The sequence below is a fragment of the Ciconia boyciana genome, chromosome 7 (genome assembly GCF_034638445.1).
Source record: "Ciconia boyciana chromosome 7, ASM3463844v1, whole genome shotgun sequence".
Taxonomy (NCBI): domain Eukaryota; kingdom Metazoa; phylum Chordata; class Aves; order Ciconiiformes; family Ciconiidae; genus Ciconia; species Ciconia boyciana.
The window spans coordinates 41,002,426-41,016,946 of record NC_132940.1 but is presented as its reverse complement, the minus strand read 5'-3'; the positions used below and the strand labels follow the sequence as shown (position 1 = coordinate 41,016,946).

General features: G+C 40.2%; 1 protein-coding gene across 3 annotated transcripts in view; it reads right to left on the bottom strand.

The window, feature by feature from the left end:
• Positions 1-5,495: 5,495 nt before the first annotated feature.
• UGGT1 (UDP-glucose glycoprotein glucosyltransferase 1) overlaps positions 5,496-14,521 on the bottom strand; it is a 47,235-nt gene continuing 38,209 nt past the window's right edge. For 2 of the 3 annotated variants that reach the window (XM_072866771.1, XM_072866772.1), the window contains 10 exons: positions 14,396-14,480; positions 13,289-13,377; positions 12,705-12,809; positions 12,030-12,114; positions 10,520-10,702; positions 9,042-9,202; positions 8,445-8,559; positions 7,656-7,772; positions 7,159-7,318; positions 5,496-6,707 (listed from right to left, as the gene is read on the bottom strand). In XM_072866771.1, the coding sequence (XP_072722872.1) occupies positions 6,682-6,707; positions 7,159-7,318; positions 7,656-7,772; positions 8,445-8,559; positions 9,042-9,202; positions 10,520-10,702; positions 12,030-12,114; positions 12,705-12,809; positions 13,289-13,377; positions 14,396-14,480 (1,126 nt within the window). In that variant the 3' untranslated portion in view covers positions 5,496-6,681. Of the gene's footprint in view, positions 6,708-7,158; positions 7,319-7,655; positions 7,773-8,444; positions 8,560-9,041; positions 9,203-10,519; positions 10,752-12,029; positions 12,115-12,704; positions 12,810-13,288; positions 13,378-14,395; positions 14,481-14,521 lie in introns of those variants that run through there. The other variant, XM_072866773.1, reaches the window with a different exon arrangement.

Here is a 14,521-nt window from a genome sequence, read left to right as displayed (position 1 = left end):
AGGCGGAGTTGAGGTGAGTTTTGCCATACTGTATTATGGGGAGATTAGCTAGTGTTCCAGCAAAACTGTGGTCGCAGGTTCACACAGTCTAGATCCGATATGCCAGAGGCAAAGGGCTGCCACCGGTGTGTATTTCTGGCTCCGCAAGTACCCTTGCACCTCATAGTGCTCTCAGGTAACCTTGGACCTTTGCTTTTCAACTGCCTGTTTTCCTTTAAACAGAACCATGAGAGAAAATGAGCATCCTGCAGTGCTTGCCTCCTCCTAATTGAAACAAGCTAGAAACAAACTGGGTTTTCCTCAACTGCAATTCTGTTCCTTGTTGTAACTTCCCTGTATCAGTCTCCCATCCCTGTCATCCCCCCTCCAGGATCTTCTGAATTCCATTAACTAGTACGTAGAATGACTGAGCAGAAATTTAGGTGTAACTGGTTTGCAGTGAAAGACATCTCAGGCTGAAGAAAGGCTGGGTGGCAGGGACTTGTTCTGATGCTATAAGAGCACATCCATAGGTGATACGCAGCAGATGGTGATACCCATTGGTATGGGGCTGCCTTGTGGACACGCTGGTATCTGCCTGTAGCACAGACTACAGCTGCAGCCTCAGCACAGGATGGGGTAGACAGTCCCCACATGAGCCTCTGTGTTATAGTGCACTGTGATGACTGAATCTCCCCAGGCTATTAATTCAGAGCAGGGCGGTAAGCCTTGCACTGGAAAAGCTGGCTCTGCTATTGATGGGAGCTAGACACAGATGCTGGGAATTACTTTTAAGATTTCTGTTGAGAAAGTGAAGAGGCAGGTTGGACACCCTTGAGTAATGCCTTCCACGTGTGGCAAGAAGTCCGGAGACAAGCCAGAACATGGTGAGCTTCTACAGCAGCTGCCCTTGGCGTGTTACAGGAGTGAGGGAGACATCCTGCACTGTGTGGTGTGACAGTCCCAGCTGGAGGAATGCGCTTCCTGACACATTCACATTGAGCTATATATGGTGTATGGCTGAAGTTACAGGCATGTATTGATAGGCTTGGCAGGGTGGGGGTGGAGGGGAATGGGACAGTTTGCCCATCAAAAAATCGGTTGTATTCAGGCTAATACAACTTTAAAAATTGTGGGTTGTAGAAAAAGATTCAAAACTACTTTTTCCATTCCCCCTGCAGCCATCAGACTTTTTTCTCATTTAAGCTAGCTCTTTTGGGGTAGAGGGAAATCAGTCTCAGACATAAAACCAGGTATTGATGTACAGTCACATGCTTAAATATGTACTTTGAAAATTAAAAGGGGGGTGGTGCAAAACCTCTTACTGGCTGAGGAGGCAAGAGGCATATGGCATCTATTCATTCTTTCTGGCTGCTTCCGTTTTCCCTTCTAGTTGTCTCCTAGGATTTGTTCTCATTTTCCAAACGTGAGCAAATTCAAACAGCCAACTGTAGGAAACCAAATACATATTTCTATGGCATTCAACTAAGCTTTCTGTGTAAAACTGTCTGTTTCGTAGCTCTCTGAATAATAAAGATGCTCTGATTGAGAGGCTTTTCTCAGAGTCCCATAGGAGTTTGGAATTCATTCATTCCCAACGCTGAAAGAGACCCAGACACAGATTTGTAGTTGCAAGCATTATTTGAGAAACACTAACTTTTCTGAGTGCTTACTATGAATGTATCAGTGTAAAACATAATCAAATGAAGAAAACTGACGTAGAAGCACCTTTTTTATTATTAGTAGTAGGTAGAGTTGAAAAAAAGATATAAATCTACCTTAAATGTAAAATATTTCTCTCATTTCTTTAACAGAAGTGTCTCAGTTTAGGGATTACTTTAATACCATGATTAACAAGACTGGCTTGGAGGAAGAACTCTTTACTTTTCCCTTCTAGAAGCTTTTCAACAGTATCCCAACACCTGAATACAAGAAAAAGTGAAAAATGTACTCTCAGCAACTCCATTAAAACATCAGTTATCAGACCCAAAGCAATTGACATGGGAGGCATGGGTAAAGAACAGAAAAGGCTTTATTATGTTAGACAGATCTTACTGTTGCCACTGCACTAGGAAACTCACTGTAATCTCAGTTCAGGTAATACTGAGTTATTCAGAGAATAACTCCCACTATCTTGGGTCAGTAGGTATCAGTGCCACACTGAGTTATGGTATATTCTTGAACAGATTACAGAGGATTTGGATATGCAAAACAGTTTATATTAAAAAAAAAAAAAGTTTTGGTTCCTAAGACTGTGCCTGGCTATTTAGTGCTTTGTACATGTCCCACTCCTTTAATTTCCTTTACAACCCATCCCCCAATAGCTCAATGAAAGAGAAATCTTAAAAACGTATTTCTCTGCTATTTGTTTTCCAGTAAGGCAGTGAAGTATTCCTTTTAAAATAAAATACTGGGCATTTTTCAGTGTGAACTTTTCACCAAGAGGAGAAGCTGCTTGTATCCAGAGATTTGGAACAGTGTCATCACCTTGCCATAGAAGTGGCCTGTCTAGTCTGAGGGATCCCAAATTATGTTGTGACCTCTGGAATCCCCATTTTCTATTTTTTCTTATCAGTCTTACTTGTTTACAGGAACAGGCCATCACTGGTATGATCAGAAGCAGCTCTATATCAGCAACCATCTTACTCTGAGATTCCTTCTAGACAGAGCTGTGAAAAGATTTTACTTTTAAGGCCCAGTTGAGCACTACAAGCAAGCGTATGCACAGATCCAAAGTAAGTGACTGTTCTCCTCTGTGATTGTTATTCTTGTGTGCAAATAAATAGTGGCTTCCCAGGAAAACCTGGAGTTCTTCACATTCAGAATGATTAGTACCATGTGCATTTTATAATGTACTTGAGAACAGGTACAGGACTCTTTAAGAATACTGCAAAAGGTACAAAAATCTCAAAATGCATGTTTCTGATTTCTTTCTCTATCGTTAGATTTTTTTTTTTTTCTTAATAAGAGCTGAACAGAAGAGCATGGTCTCTGTTAACCAGAGGGAACAAAAATATTCTCCATATCTTGCTACATCTTATAATTTAAAAAGAAGTATGCAGTGTGGGTGTTTAAGTGCATACATTAACTATTAGAATGGAGAAGTATAATTTTAAAAAAATAATTATTTAACTGACATTTAATTTAAAAATATGTTCTCCTTATTCAACTCCAAAAAAGGCATTGTAAATATTGTGCTGAATTTAGGAGGTTACTTTATTCTCTATCTTCTGGCTTCTAATAATATTTGAAAAAAAATTAAGCCAAATATGGTTCTAGATAAGAGAGGGTCTTGTTTTGCAGAAAACTTGCACTTTCCTTGTTCTGAGGGCCTGGGCAGATTCTTTCCCCACCCACACACCATCCATCCTAAGCGATCCTCCTCTACTGCCCCCATCCATCCCTGGATGAAACTCTGGTGTACAGCTGCTGCCCACCTGATCCTGTGCCATTCCATGTGCTCCAAAGAGGCATAAGTGGTTTGTAGCTGAACACAGAAAGGGTAATCTTACATGTGCTGTATTATCTGTTTAAAATAGGCTAATTAACATAGTATGCAGTTAATTTGTTGGCAGGCACATTATTGTTTTTTACATTAGAACAAAATCCTTCTAGTGTAAAGTCTACTTATCCTTAACTGGAACAGTTTGGATGGGAAGCATAAGCCACTTGTAATTTACAGAGCATCAGGGAGACTATCTGAATTTAAAAACCTGCAAAGTACCTAAGATGGTAACTCATACTCTGTAAGTTCATGGTTTGATATCCAGCCCCCCATGTTTGCATAGTTTTCCCTCTGGAGAGGGGATTAACTGTTCTTTCATAGAATCATAGACTGGTTTGGGTTGGAAGGGACCTTTAAAGGTCATCTAGTCCAACCCCCCTGCAGTGAGCAGGAACATCTTCAACCAGATCAGGTTGCTCAGAGCCTTGTCCAACCTGACCTTGAATGTTTCCAGGGATGGGGCATCTACCACCTCTCTGGGCCACCTGGTCCAGTGTTTCACCACCCTCATCGTAAAAAATGTCTTCCTTATATCAGGTCTGAATCTACCTTCTTTTAGTTTAAAACTATTACCCCTTGGCCTATTGCAACAGACCCTGCTAAAAAGTCTGTCCTCATCTTTCTTATAAGCCCCCTTTAAGTGCTGAAAGGCTGCAATAAGGTAGCCCCGGAGCCTTCTCTTCTCCAGGCTGAACAACCCCAACTCTCTCAGCCTTTCTTCATAGGAGAGGTGCTCCAGCCCTCTGACCATTTTGGTGGCCCTCCTCTGGACCCACTCCAACAGGCCCATGCCTCTCCTGTGCTGGGGACCCCAGAGCTGACTGCAGGACTCCAAGGTGGGCTCTCATGAGAGTGGAGTAGAGTGGCAGAATCACCTCCCGTGACCTGCTGGCCACGCTTCTTTTGATGCAGCCCAGGATACGGTTGGCCTTCTGGGCTGCGAGTGTGCATTGTCAGCTCCTGTCCAGCTTTTCATCCATCAGTACCCCCAAGTCCTTCTCCACAGGGCTGCTCTCAATCCCTTCATCCCCCAGCCTGTATTGATAGTGGGGGCTGCCCCAACCCAGGTGCAGGACCTTGCACTTGGCCTCGTTGAACCTCATGAGGTTCACGTGGGCCCACTTCACCAGCTGGTCCAGGTCCCTCTGGATGGCATCCTGTCCCTCAGGCATGTCAACTGCACCACTCAGCTTGGTGTTGTCTGCAAACTTGCTGAGGGTGCACTTGATCCCACTGTCTGTGTCATTGATGAAGATGTTAAATAGTACTGGTCCCAGTACAGACCCCTGAGGGACACAGCTTGACACCAGTCTCCATCTGGACATTGAGCCGTTGACTGCTACCCTCTGGATGCGACCATCTAACCAATTCCTCACCCCCAAACAGTCCACCCATCAGATCCATATCTCTCCAATTTAGAGAGAAGGATGGTGTTGTCCACTGATGTAGTCACTCCATCACAGAAGGATGAGTGATACCAATACCTTTCTAGAATTACCCACTTTTGACACCCACCACAAGTGTATGTGCAGTGTTATTGGTTAGTTTACTGACCTGTTGACACAACAGTGCCAGCAATGTGCATTTAAGGGACCCCAGCTATTTCTTTTAACATTTTTTTTTAAGAGTTTGGGTTAGTGATTTGGGCCCTTTCTTGAGCTGGATGGACAAGAGCTGCTTTTCTGTTCAGTTGCCCTGTTGAACAGTTTAAACACTACAGCTGCTGTCTTTCAGATTCCTCCAAAACATTTGTATAATACAGTAATTCTAGAAGAATATCTTAAGTCAGGATTATCTTTAGTGTGAAGCTCTTATAGCACAGAACATTTACCTGTATAAAAACATGGGAGGCAGAAATGATCCCAGTTTAGATTTCTAAAGAAGCTGTGCATAGGGAGCTGTATTTTACTACTAGAAATACTACTTCAGTTCTTACATTTCAATTCTTCAACTTCTCAGTGTTCTAGGGAGCAGACAATAATCCTACAGAATGAGGGAAACAGGATTTGAGGATTTTTTTTAATTGGTATGTTCATAACACAGAACTATGGCAGTATCATCTTTAAAAATTAAGACATGAAGATGAATTGTAAAACTAGCCCAGGGTAATTAATCCTTGCAGGAAAATATTTTCTTGTCTGTGCATAGAAAGAAAACAAATGCAGGTGAAATATTCAGAAACCCCAAAATCAAGTTAGGACTGTGACGTGTGCAAGCAAAAAGGACGATCGAAGGACTGAGTGTGAACTAAAGCTTAAGACCTAAGAACTCCAAAGTTTTTATTGATGTGACAACATCTCTGTTTGAAGAAAAATAAAGTTAATGAAATGTACATGGTGAAAAACTTCCAAGCTTCCACAGATTTTTCATAAACAGAAAACATTCATGAATCAGTGAACCACAGCAATAGTAAGGCCCTACCAGTTTTGCAGACTGATTTAAACTTTGAGCAGGAAGGAAGGAGGGCACTTTGATTCAAGTCAGATGGGCTAGGAGGAACTGAACTGCCAAATTCAATGTTCTGCTCACTTTGTAAGCTTAGGCATTTGTATTTGGATGGGCATTTAAATAGATTGTGGTAGCTTTACATTAAGCCAAACCTTCAAAAGTTGGGCAACAAATGAAGACAGGAAATAGAAAGTAATGCTGGATTTGTTACAAAATCAAGGGCATACTTGACAAATCTGAGAAACATTTCCAACCGTTTGAAAACCTGCAGATAAAACAGTATCCCAAATTCAAGGCATGATTCTGAGCCTTTTAATGTTACCTGGAAAAATTATCTCCATCAGTTGAGTTTAGGACTTAGGTTCCAGCGAACAGCTCAATGGGTCTGCGATTTCTAGGCTCTCAAGTGAGATCTGAGGCTAACAGGATCTTCATCAGTGGTGGAGGCAGCAACAGCTGAAAGAACAGGCTGTGGCTTTTCCAGTGGATTTTGAAGTTTTGTTTCTGAAATGCTAAATTCCATTATGGGCTCTTTCATCTCCACCACAGGTGCAAAAAACCAGTAATGCTAATTCCAGCAATCCAGATCCTATTTCATATGCAGAAATTAACCCAAAGGCAAGTAATAAAAATGCATACATCATCCCATTCAATTATTCAGCAGTTTTGCAGACATACCAGAAAAAAAAACTAGCTTTCAATATAAAAATTGTCTATGAAACAGTCTAACTTGAATTTTTCTCCATGGATCATAATTCCACATGTGCTGCTGGATCTGTAGAAGAGGAGAGAAAAAATGAGCACTCTATTTCCAGCTGCCTCAATTGGCAGATTGGTTTGAAAATTAGTAGAAACCCCGAAGACTTGTTCTTTGCAGTCACCAGTGACTGAAGAACAATTAATACCTATTGTGTATAGGGGCACTTAATTAAGGGTTAAGATAAGGCCAAGCTCATAAAATTGCAGGAACAGTGAGGGTCTTCAACAGAGCTGGAACAAGTGTGCAATATAGCTCTGTTCTCTAAGTTTCAGAATCAGGTTAAGTTACACCAGCCTCACTCAGCAAGGCCTTTTTGTCCCATTAAAATATACAGATTATTTAACAGATCCTCCATGCAAGCCTTTGCGTGGTGCAAGCTTACAGTGAACAAGTATGCAACTTAACCCCAAAGTCCAAACAGGTAGGAAGAAAGTCACAAAAGTAGGGAAATAGCCAGAAAGATTACCATGTGTGTGTTGTCCTGGCATCTTAGCTGGCGTTCCCATTTCTTTTTCTTTCTGGAAAAGACTATGGAGCAGTTTGATTTCTTGATCATAGTCCTGCCATTCTGGAACTATACGCATCGCTGCTTGCAACTTGGGCTCTTTGGTCATTGGGTTATTACACTGCAAACAAAACATATGAACTGTTCAGACACTTAACATGTAAAAAAAGGTTTATTTACTGAATAGAGGTATGCTTCCCCCTGGTGGAATTAATCTGCTGTTGGTGAACACCACATGCCTGTGTTTTAGCTAAGTACAGTGTCAAGTCTCTTTCCAAATTCGTAATAATGCCCCTGCTCCAGGTAAGAGAAACAGAGAAGCTAAAGGAAAAAACTGAAGTGCTGAAAACATTTAAGTAACAATACAGGATGAGGTGCCTAGATCTGAGGTAGGGAAGTGCCTCTAAAATTGGTCACTGTATTTTATTGTGACATAAGAATGAGGGAGCCATACTTACCAGATCAATGGTTTTTGCTCTCTTCTTTGAGGAATCATCACACCATGTTTCACACCACAGCCACTCCTGTGGGAGTGATTTAATGGGCACCTGGTGGATCATGTTGTTAGGCAAATCCTGTTGTGAAGAATAAGTTAGTAGCAGTTTCCACAGGGTGCAGGGTGGGAGGAACAACCCCCCCAACCAAACAGTACTGAGAAGTTTAACTTTTGTAAACAGTTTTTTTCCCAGTGCAAATAAAAACCGATGAATCGACCTTTCATTCAATTCCAAACAAAGTCCTTTGGAAAAAACCCTGCGTATTACAACTCTTAATCTTATTTTGTGGAAAGTTAGTTATTTAGCAAACAGTATTAAAGCCGTAATATGAATCCAGTATCAAACCTGTACTGGACCAGTTTAGAAGACTATTCTTAATTGATTAAAACCATTGTGTTATTTTTTCCATCCACCACAGTACAAGCCTTATTTCCATGTTATTAGGTCAGTGCACAGTAAAGCACTCAGAGCTGGATAGCTCAAGAAACAAGTACCCAGTTGTGTTATGTATTTGTCTTGGAGTGTACTGGAAAATTTGATAGTCTTCAGACATTTAAGGAGCAGGTGTCATTTCCACCCACCAGTTATATTTGATGCTATCAATACCTGCCTCATTTGAAGGCAGGGCATAACGGGACTGCCACTGGCATCTGGCTGTGATTGAAGTTTGGCCAGGAAAGGAGAGGTCCCAACCTGCCATCATACCCCCGTAAAACAAAACAAAACAAAACAAATGCAATAAAAACACACCTGATCAAGGTTGGACAGACTGTTAGGATCCTGACTAAGACCCTGATATTGTCCTCTGAGTCGATCTCCAGCTGCTATTTTTCTGAACTTCTTCAGATCCACAACATACAGAGCACTGCATGAAGATGACACAATTAGTAATGACATTTGACCAATGGGTAACTTACTGCAGCCCCAGTAGACCCCGAGATATTACGCTAAAACAATCTCTTGGTGGCAGTACATCAAATTCTCTAATACAAGGCAGGAAAGCAGTTCTAACAAGGTCATGGCATGTACGAAAAAAAGTTTTCAACAAATCTATCTTAGCTTTGCTGTCATGCGGTCCCTTCTTCCAACATTTGTTATTAACAAATGAAGATGTCTGGTTAGTTAACACTTCAGTTCTTCATCTGTAAAAGTTGTAGCATACTGAAAGTAACTTCAGTGTCCCTAGTGATTCAAATGGACCATAGCCAACAGAACCTTAAAGAGGCAACAGTAAGCAAAAAGTGGTTCATCACTGCAGCATCATATGCCTCAGCTAGTTTTCTGCTAATTCTAAGTAGCAGCAAAAGCTTTCCCCCTCTCTTTTGAAAAAACTGAATTCTTCAGTACCTGATGTGGTATTTTCTTCCAGCTAAATGACTTGCCCAGTATCCCGATTTCCAGAACCTGTAGCCATCCATTTCTCTTCGACTGTCACAGAATGGAGTATATCCATAAGGAGCACCATCTAGATTGAAATCCCTTAATTCCTTTAGATCTGTGCGCACAATCTGAAGGGAAAGGACATTTTATTTTTATTTGTAGAAGCCTGCGACAGGTTATTTTGAAATGCTGGTCAGGATTTAATTCAAACTGAGCAAAGAGTTAAAGGAAGAATTACCTGTTATACTCTGCAGTCTTTTGCATGATGTATACGTAGTACAAAAACACAGCACAAAAAGTGTTGTCTCCCCTGCCCTTAGAGCTGGAGCAACTAAAATAGAGCTTAAAATAATCTGATAGGGGTTGGTTTGACAGCTGAAGTGCCAAATTTTTGCTTAATAAGCAGCAAGAATTCTCACTATACATGAACTCTACTGTGATCCTTTGTACCCTTTCCTCTTGAAAGCTTGCAAACCCTTCAGGGATGAAAGCTTTTTAATGTCTTTTTGACACAGATGTTGTGGCAGTGATACTACTCTAAAAATACCACTCTGGTGGGAAAAAAACGCATTAATATCTCTTTTACAAGCAGAGCAAAAACTGTCTAAAATGAGAACAGCATAGCTGGAAATTTATCCTAGGTGATACTTTAGCATAAGTTGTAATGATTTTAACTGACATAGGATCATACTGTACATACGCCAAAACACCTAAGGCATTTTATACTTACCTGTTGATAATCTGTACTTTTCAGTTTCATACATGTTTTTGAAGGAGTATTTTTGGCAGTTCTCACTGCACATGTATCCTGTACTTTCAAACTGTTCAGGCAGTGAGCACATACAAAGCCTTATAGACACCATTTGCTTTGCAGCAGCACATGGCTTCGTGCACAAGGGATTTGCCTTCTCACTCCTCTGAAAGCCACTCAGATCTGACCAAGTTAAAAGCAGGGGGGTGGGAGGGGGAGGGTGTTTGGTGACTTAGGAAAATACAGTATGTGGTAAGTGATCTGCAGGCTGGGAGAACAGACAGAACTGGAAAAATGGAAGGGTGAAATGAGAATATATTTGGCAAACTACCTGGAATCACAGTGAGTGAACGAGGAACCAGACAAAAGTAAAAGACAGGCCAACAAAACCAATCTTTGTGGGAACAGGCAGAAAAAACAGCACTTACTGAAGCATGCTATAGTTACGGAATCAACCTTCAGTCATGACTGTGAAGGGCTCAAACTTGCAACCTTTCCAATAATACAGAAATTGTATGCAGGAGCATACTATTATTAGAGAAAAGAAACACAGAAAAAGAAACACACACAGAAAAAGAAACACACACAGAAAAAGAAACACACACAGAAAAAGAAACACACACAGAAAAAGAAACACACACAGAAAAAGAAACACACACAGAAAAAGATCAAGTAATTCCAACCTCTGTGTTACCTGATCAGCATCCACAAACAGGATTTTATCAACAGCTAATGGGAAGAGCACATCTAGAAAGAGGATCTTGTAACCCCAGATGATACGCTGTTTCTCTGTTTGCTGATGAAGCCAGCGTGGCCATTTATACTGGACAAGCTCATACTGGAAATTATACTTCTCTGCCATGTATGGGATGAACTCCTGCAGAGGGAGGGGGGAAAAAAGTAGCTTATCTCAGTTCTTTGTTCCTCTGCAGGAAAAAGAAAAGTGCATTACAAGAGATAGACTTTAGTCCTATAGTAAAGCATAGAACATTAGAAAATGAAATACCACAAAGAATAACTACCGTTTCATTGTTATTTCAAACAAAGATATAACCCCAAACTGAACAATCAGTACAAATTGTAAAGCCAACTGTCTTAAGACAACTAAATATTTTGGCATTTTTCCCCACACAATTACTTATGAGCCATTTTATAGCGATCCACAGATCCATTGAAAAGAATGCGTTACTCAAATCGTAAAATTTCGCAGATGGAAGAATTATTATTTAGGGCTGTACAAAGCAGTGTAAATGGGAATAATAAAATGAGAGAAAAGAATTGGGAGAAATTTTTTTTACTAGAACAACTTGGCCCACTGTCAAATCAGTTGACATTCTCAGCAATGAGGCTTCCTCTGACACTGGGAGAGTACAGGTTTAGCCAGGGCATGCTGGTACAACACAGCCATTAGGAAGGAAGCGGGGAAGCATACTGTTGCACCACCCCAAGAGATGACTGACAACAGCAGAGTCACAGCACAGCCCAGGTTTGCAGCAATGCGGACACTGCTGATTATTTCCCCTTGAGTTTGTGCTGAACAGGCAAGATGCTCTAAGAAATGCTACTTCCTAATATTAAATAGTAAAAGTTGCAAATTCCTGAACGTTTTGACATCCATTTACCTCTGGGTTCTGTTCTGAACCCTGCTGTTTGTTTTATGATGTATCACATGTAATTGATAAGTATTTCCAGGTATACTCATCTGGGTTCTGCGTCACTCTTTACCATGCACTGCTCATGTACTCTAGTCAGTCTGAAACATGGTTTTAATGTCTCCTCTTATGAAGCTCTCTCCATACCTAGTCATAGGCACTGCTTCTCTGCTGTTTTTATTCCTATAATCTTTCAATACTTACGTATTAGATGTAAGTTTATAGCCCTGAATTTCGTCTTAAAATCTACACCTTTATCCTGCGAGTCACAAAAAAAGTTCAGATTCTTTCAAGTATGTTTTTCCTAATATGTGCTGTTCTCGTAAACATTTACCTTCAGCATGAGTCCACTGTCAACCTGTCTGTTATTTGTCAAAGCTTTCTAGGCAGAACCACTACCTTATACCAACTTGATGCTTTGTCAAAATAGAAGCTATACGGACAGGTAACTGTATATACGTTTACACAATAGTATGATGCACAAGTTGCAACTTTTTTTTTTTTTTTTAAACTTTTCCCCACAATAGAATAAATTTCTAATTAGTAACAAACCTTGAATGTAGGCGATAAGTAGTTCTTCAGAAACCAAAACTTTAAAGGAGTCTTAGTATGTTTCAGCACAGACAACATCATTATGCTAGCAAAAGAAAAAAAATAAAGCATTTACAGGGAACAACTGCCACCTACTAGAGATCAGCTGCGTAACAAATTACAAATTGCTGGTTTACATTATTAGACTAACTGCAGTTGTGTGTCAGGTAACTGATCTTCACACATGAAGAAAAAGGGGGTAGCTTCAGCCTATTGGAAATTGCTTGATTTTATCTACAAAATTATTAAACCCCCAAATATCTATGTACTTTAACTAGTCAGAGAATATACAACCTGTTGGCTTTCCTAATCCTTTGAGAACAGAAGTTCAGATTATTTTCCAAAGCAACTATGACTTATTCTGTAACTTAACAATACATTTGCATTTGGTTATATTGTAGTGAGAAAATTCTAGGACAGCAACACACCATCTGTTAAACTAAGTCTATTTTGAACGTATGAATGTTATGCAGACAAAAGTTCCTATAATACAGTAGATGCAAAATCTAGAGCATTTCTGAGCTGTTGAAAATTTTTTTTTTTTTTTTATGTTCTTGGAAATTCTAACCTTTTTCCTTGTGGAAAGCAGGGCACCTCTACCATTTGAGACCCTCATATTATAAATTCTGAACTAACCGTAGGAATCTTTCATACAGGTGTCCTGAAGCCACAGAGAATATATTTAGTACATCGTCTTTATCCTGTTTCACATCTTCATTCTTTTGTCCTCCGGTGAATCCCCTGAAAGGACAAATATGTTTACATAAAGGACAAGATAGTAAGGCCCAGCTACGTAGGAAAGAGTGCAACAGATCATAAATTGCTACAGTGTTGGTTTAATATAGTACAACTGTGGGGTTTGGTGTTGTCCTCTCACACTGGTCAGGGTATCCTCCACAAGGCAGAGTGCTGCAGACACAGACATGGAAGACCCAACAGCTTATATATGAACATCTATTCAACTGAAAGACTGAGATACAGGCTGAAAGGCTGAGATACAGCTCCTGGAATGTTTTCAGGCTCCCAGGTAGCACTGGGGGTAAGGGAGGGTAAGCAGGTGCAAAGCAGTAGCTCAGTTCTCTAGAAACAGGGGGGTGCTATGAAAGATAAGGAGTTAGCAAGACTTAGTAGATGGCTGTGGAATATCACAGACCTAACTGTATCATGAAATAGTTTTCCAGTTTCAAGAGACTTGCCGATTATTATTGAATTAGTTTTACCATTTGAGAGATTCCCAAAATCCAGATTCATTCTCACTGGTACCGTCACTTAGTAGATCTTCATTCATCATATCTAGTTTTTTCTGAACCTGTAAAGCATAACATTGCTTTAGTCAGTGGAACCACATATTGGGCAAACAGCTATGGAGTGTTATTTTGACACTGCCTCTGTTTGTGTCTATTTGAATTATGTCCAGTGAGCTGACAGGTAACTTAAGCTGTCTGGAGAAACAGCCCAGTAGTGAGCTGACATTTTCAGAACAGATTCCAAAGCTGTTTTCAGACACCAAAGGCATGTTAGTCTAGATGGTTAAAATGCTTTGCTAAGAGGTGTTCAGTGACCATCCTTGATGATGGAGACTGGCAAAGAAAAACCCTCAAACAAAACCAACTAAACCCCTGGAAAACCCAACACAATACCTCAACACCACTTTCTGTTACTAAGAGGTATTATTGGCCACTGAGACTCCAAAGCAGATACATAGACAAAGCAGCAAATCAGGAGAATGTCCCAGAATTAACTGTAGCACAAGGAAATCCTGTGAGGAAGTGTGAACCGGATGTGTTATAACCATCGCTTATCTATCAGTTGTCCTCCTTAAACTTTTCAGCTATGTCATTATGTGATAGGCAACCCTAAGAGACAGTAGATTACTAATTTACCTTTTTTTTTAAAAATGTATTCTCACCTACTCTGTATCAGACTGATAGAAAATTTATTAACAGATGAGTCAAATTTGTCCGTAACAGATAAAATACTGACTCAATGGATACACCGAATGTTTATTACTCGACATATATAGGACATACAAAACTGACTGTTTTTTTCTTAAGTCATAAGCACAACTGAGTCAGTAAAATGTGAGCATAATTGTTTCTCATGGGCATACAAAAGGAACAGCAGTTACGTGTCAATTCTCGCCTGGGTGAAAAAACCAAAACCAAGTCTACAGATAATTCTCTCCATTATAGATACTGTGATGTGAACTGTGCGCAAACTGCCTCAAATGTATGCTTGTAGGAAGGGATCATCAGGCCTTAATCAGTTTCTTCCCCACTATTGGTCACACAGTCTTTTTAAAGAGCAACTCTATTTTTTAAACTCACCTTCACTTTAATAATTTTGCTCTTGAAGTTGTTGAGAACAACAATAACTTCGCTAGCTTCAGGTGGAGAGTCTGTGCCATCATGGCTGAAAATACAGTAAAATACTGACCTTTACTACAAAGCAGA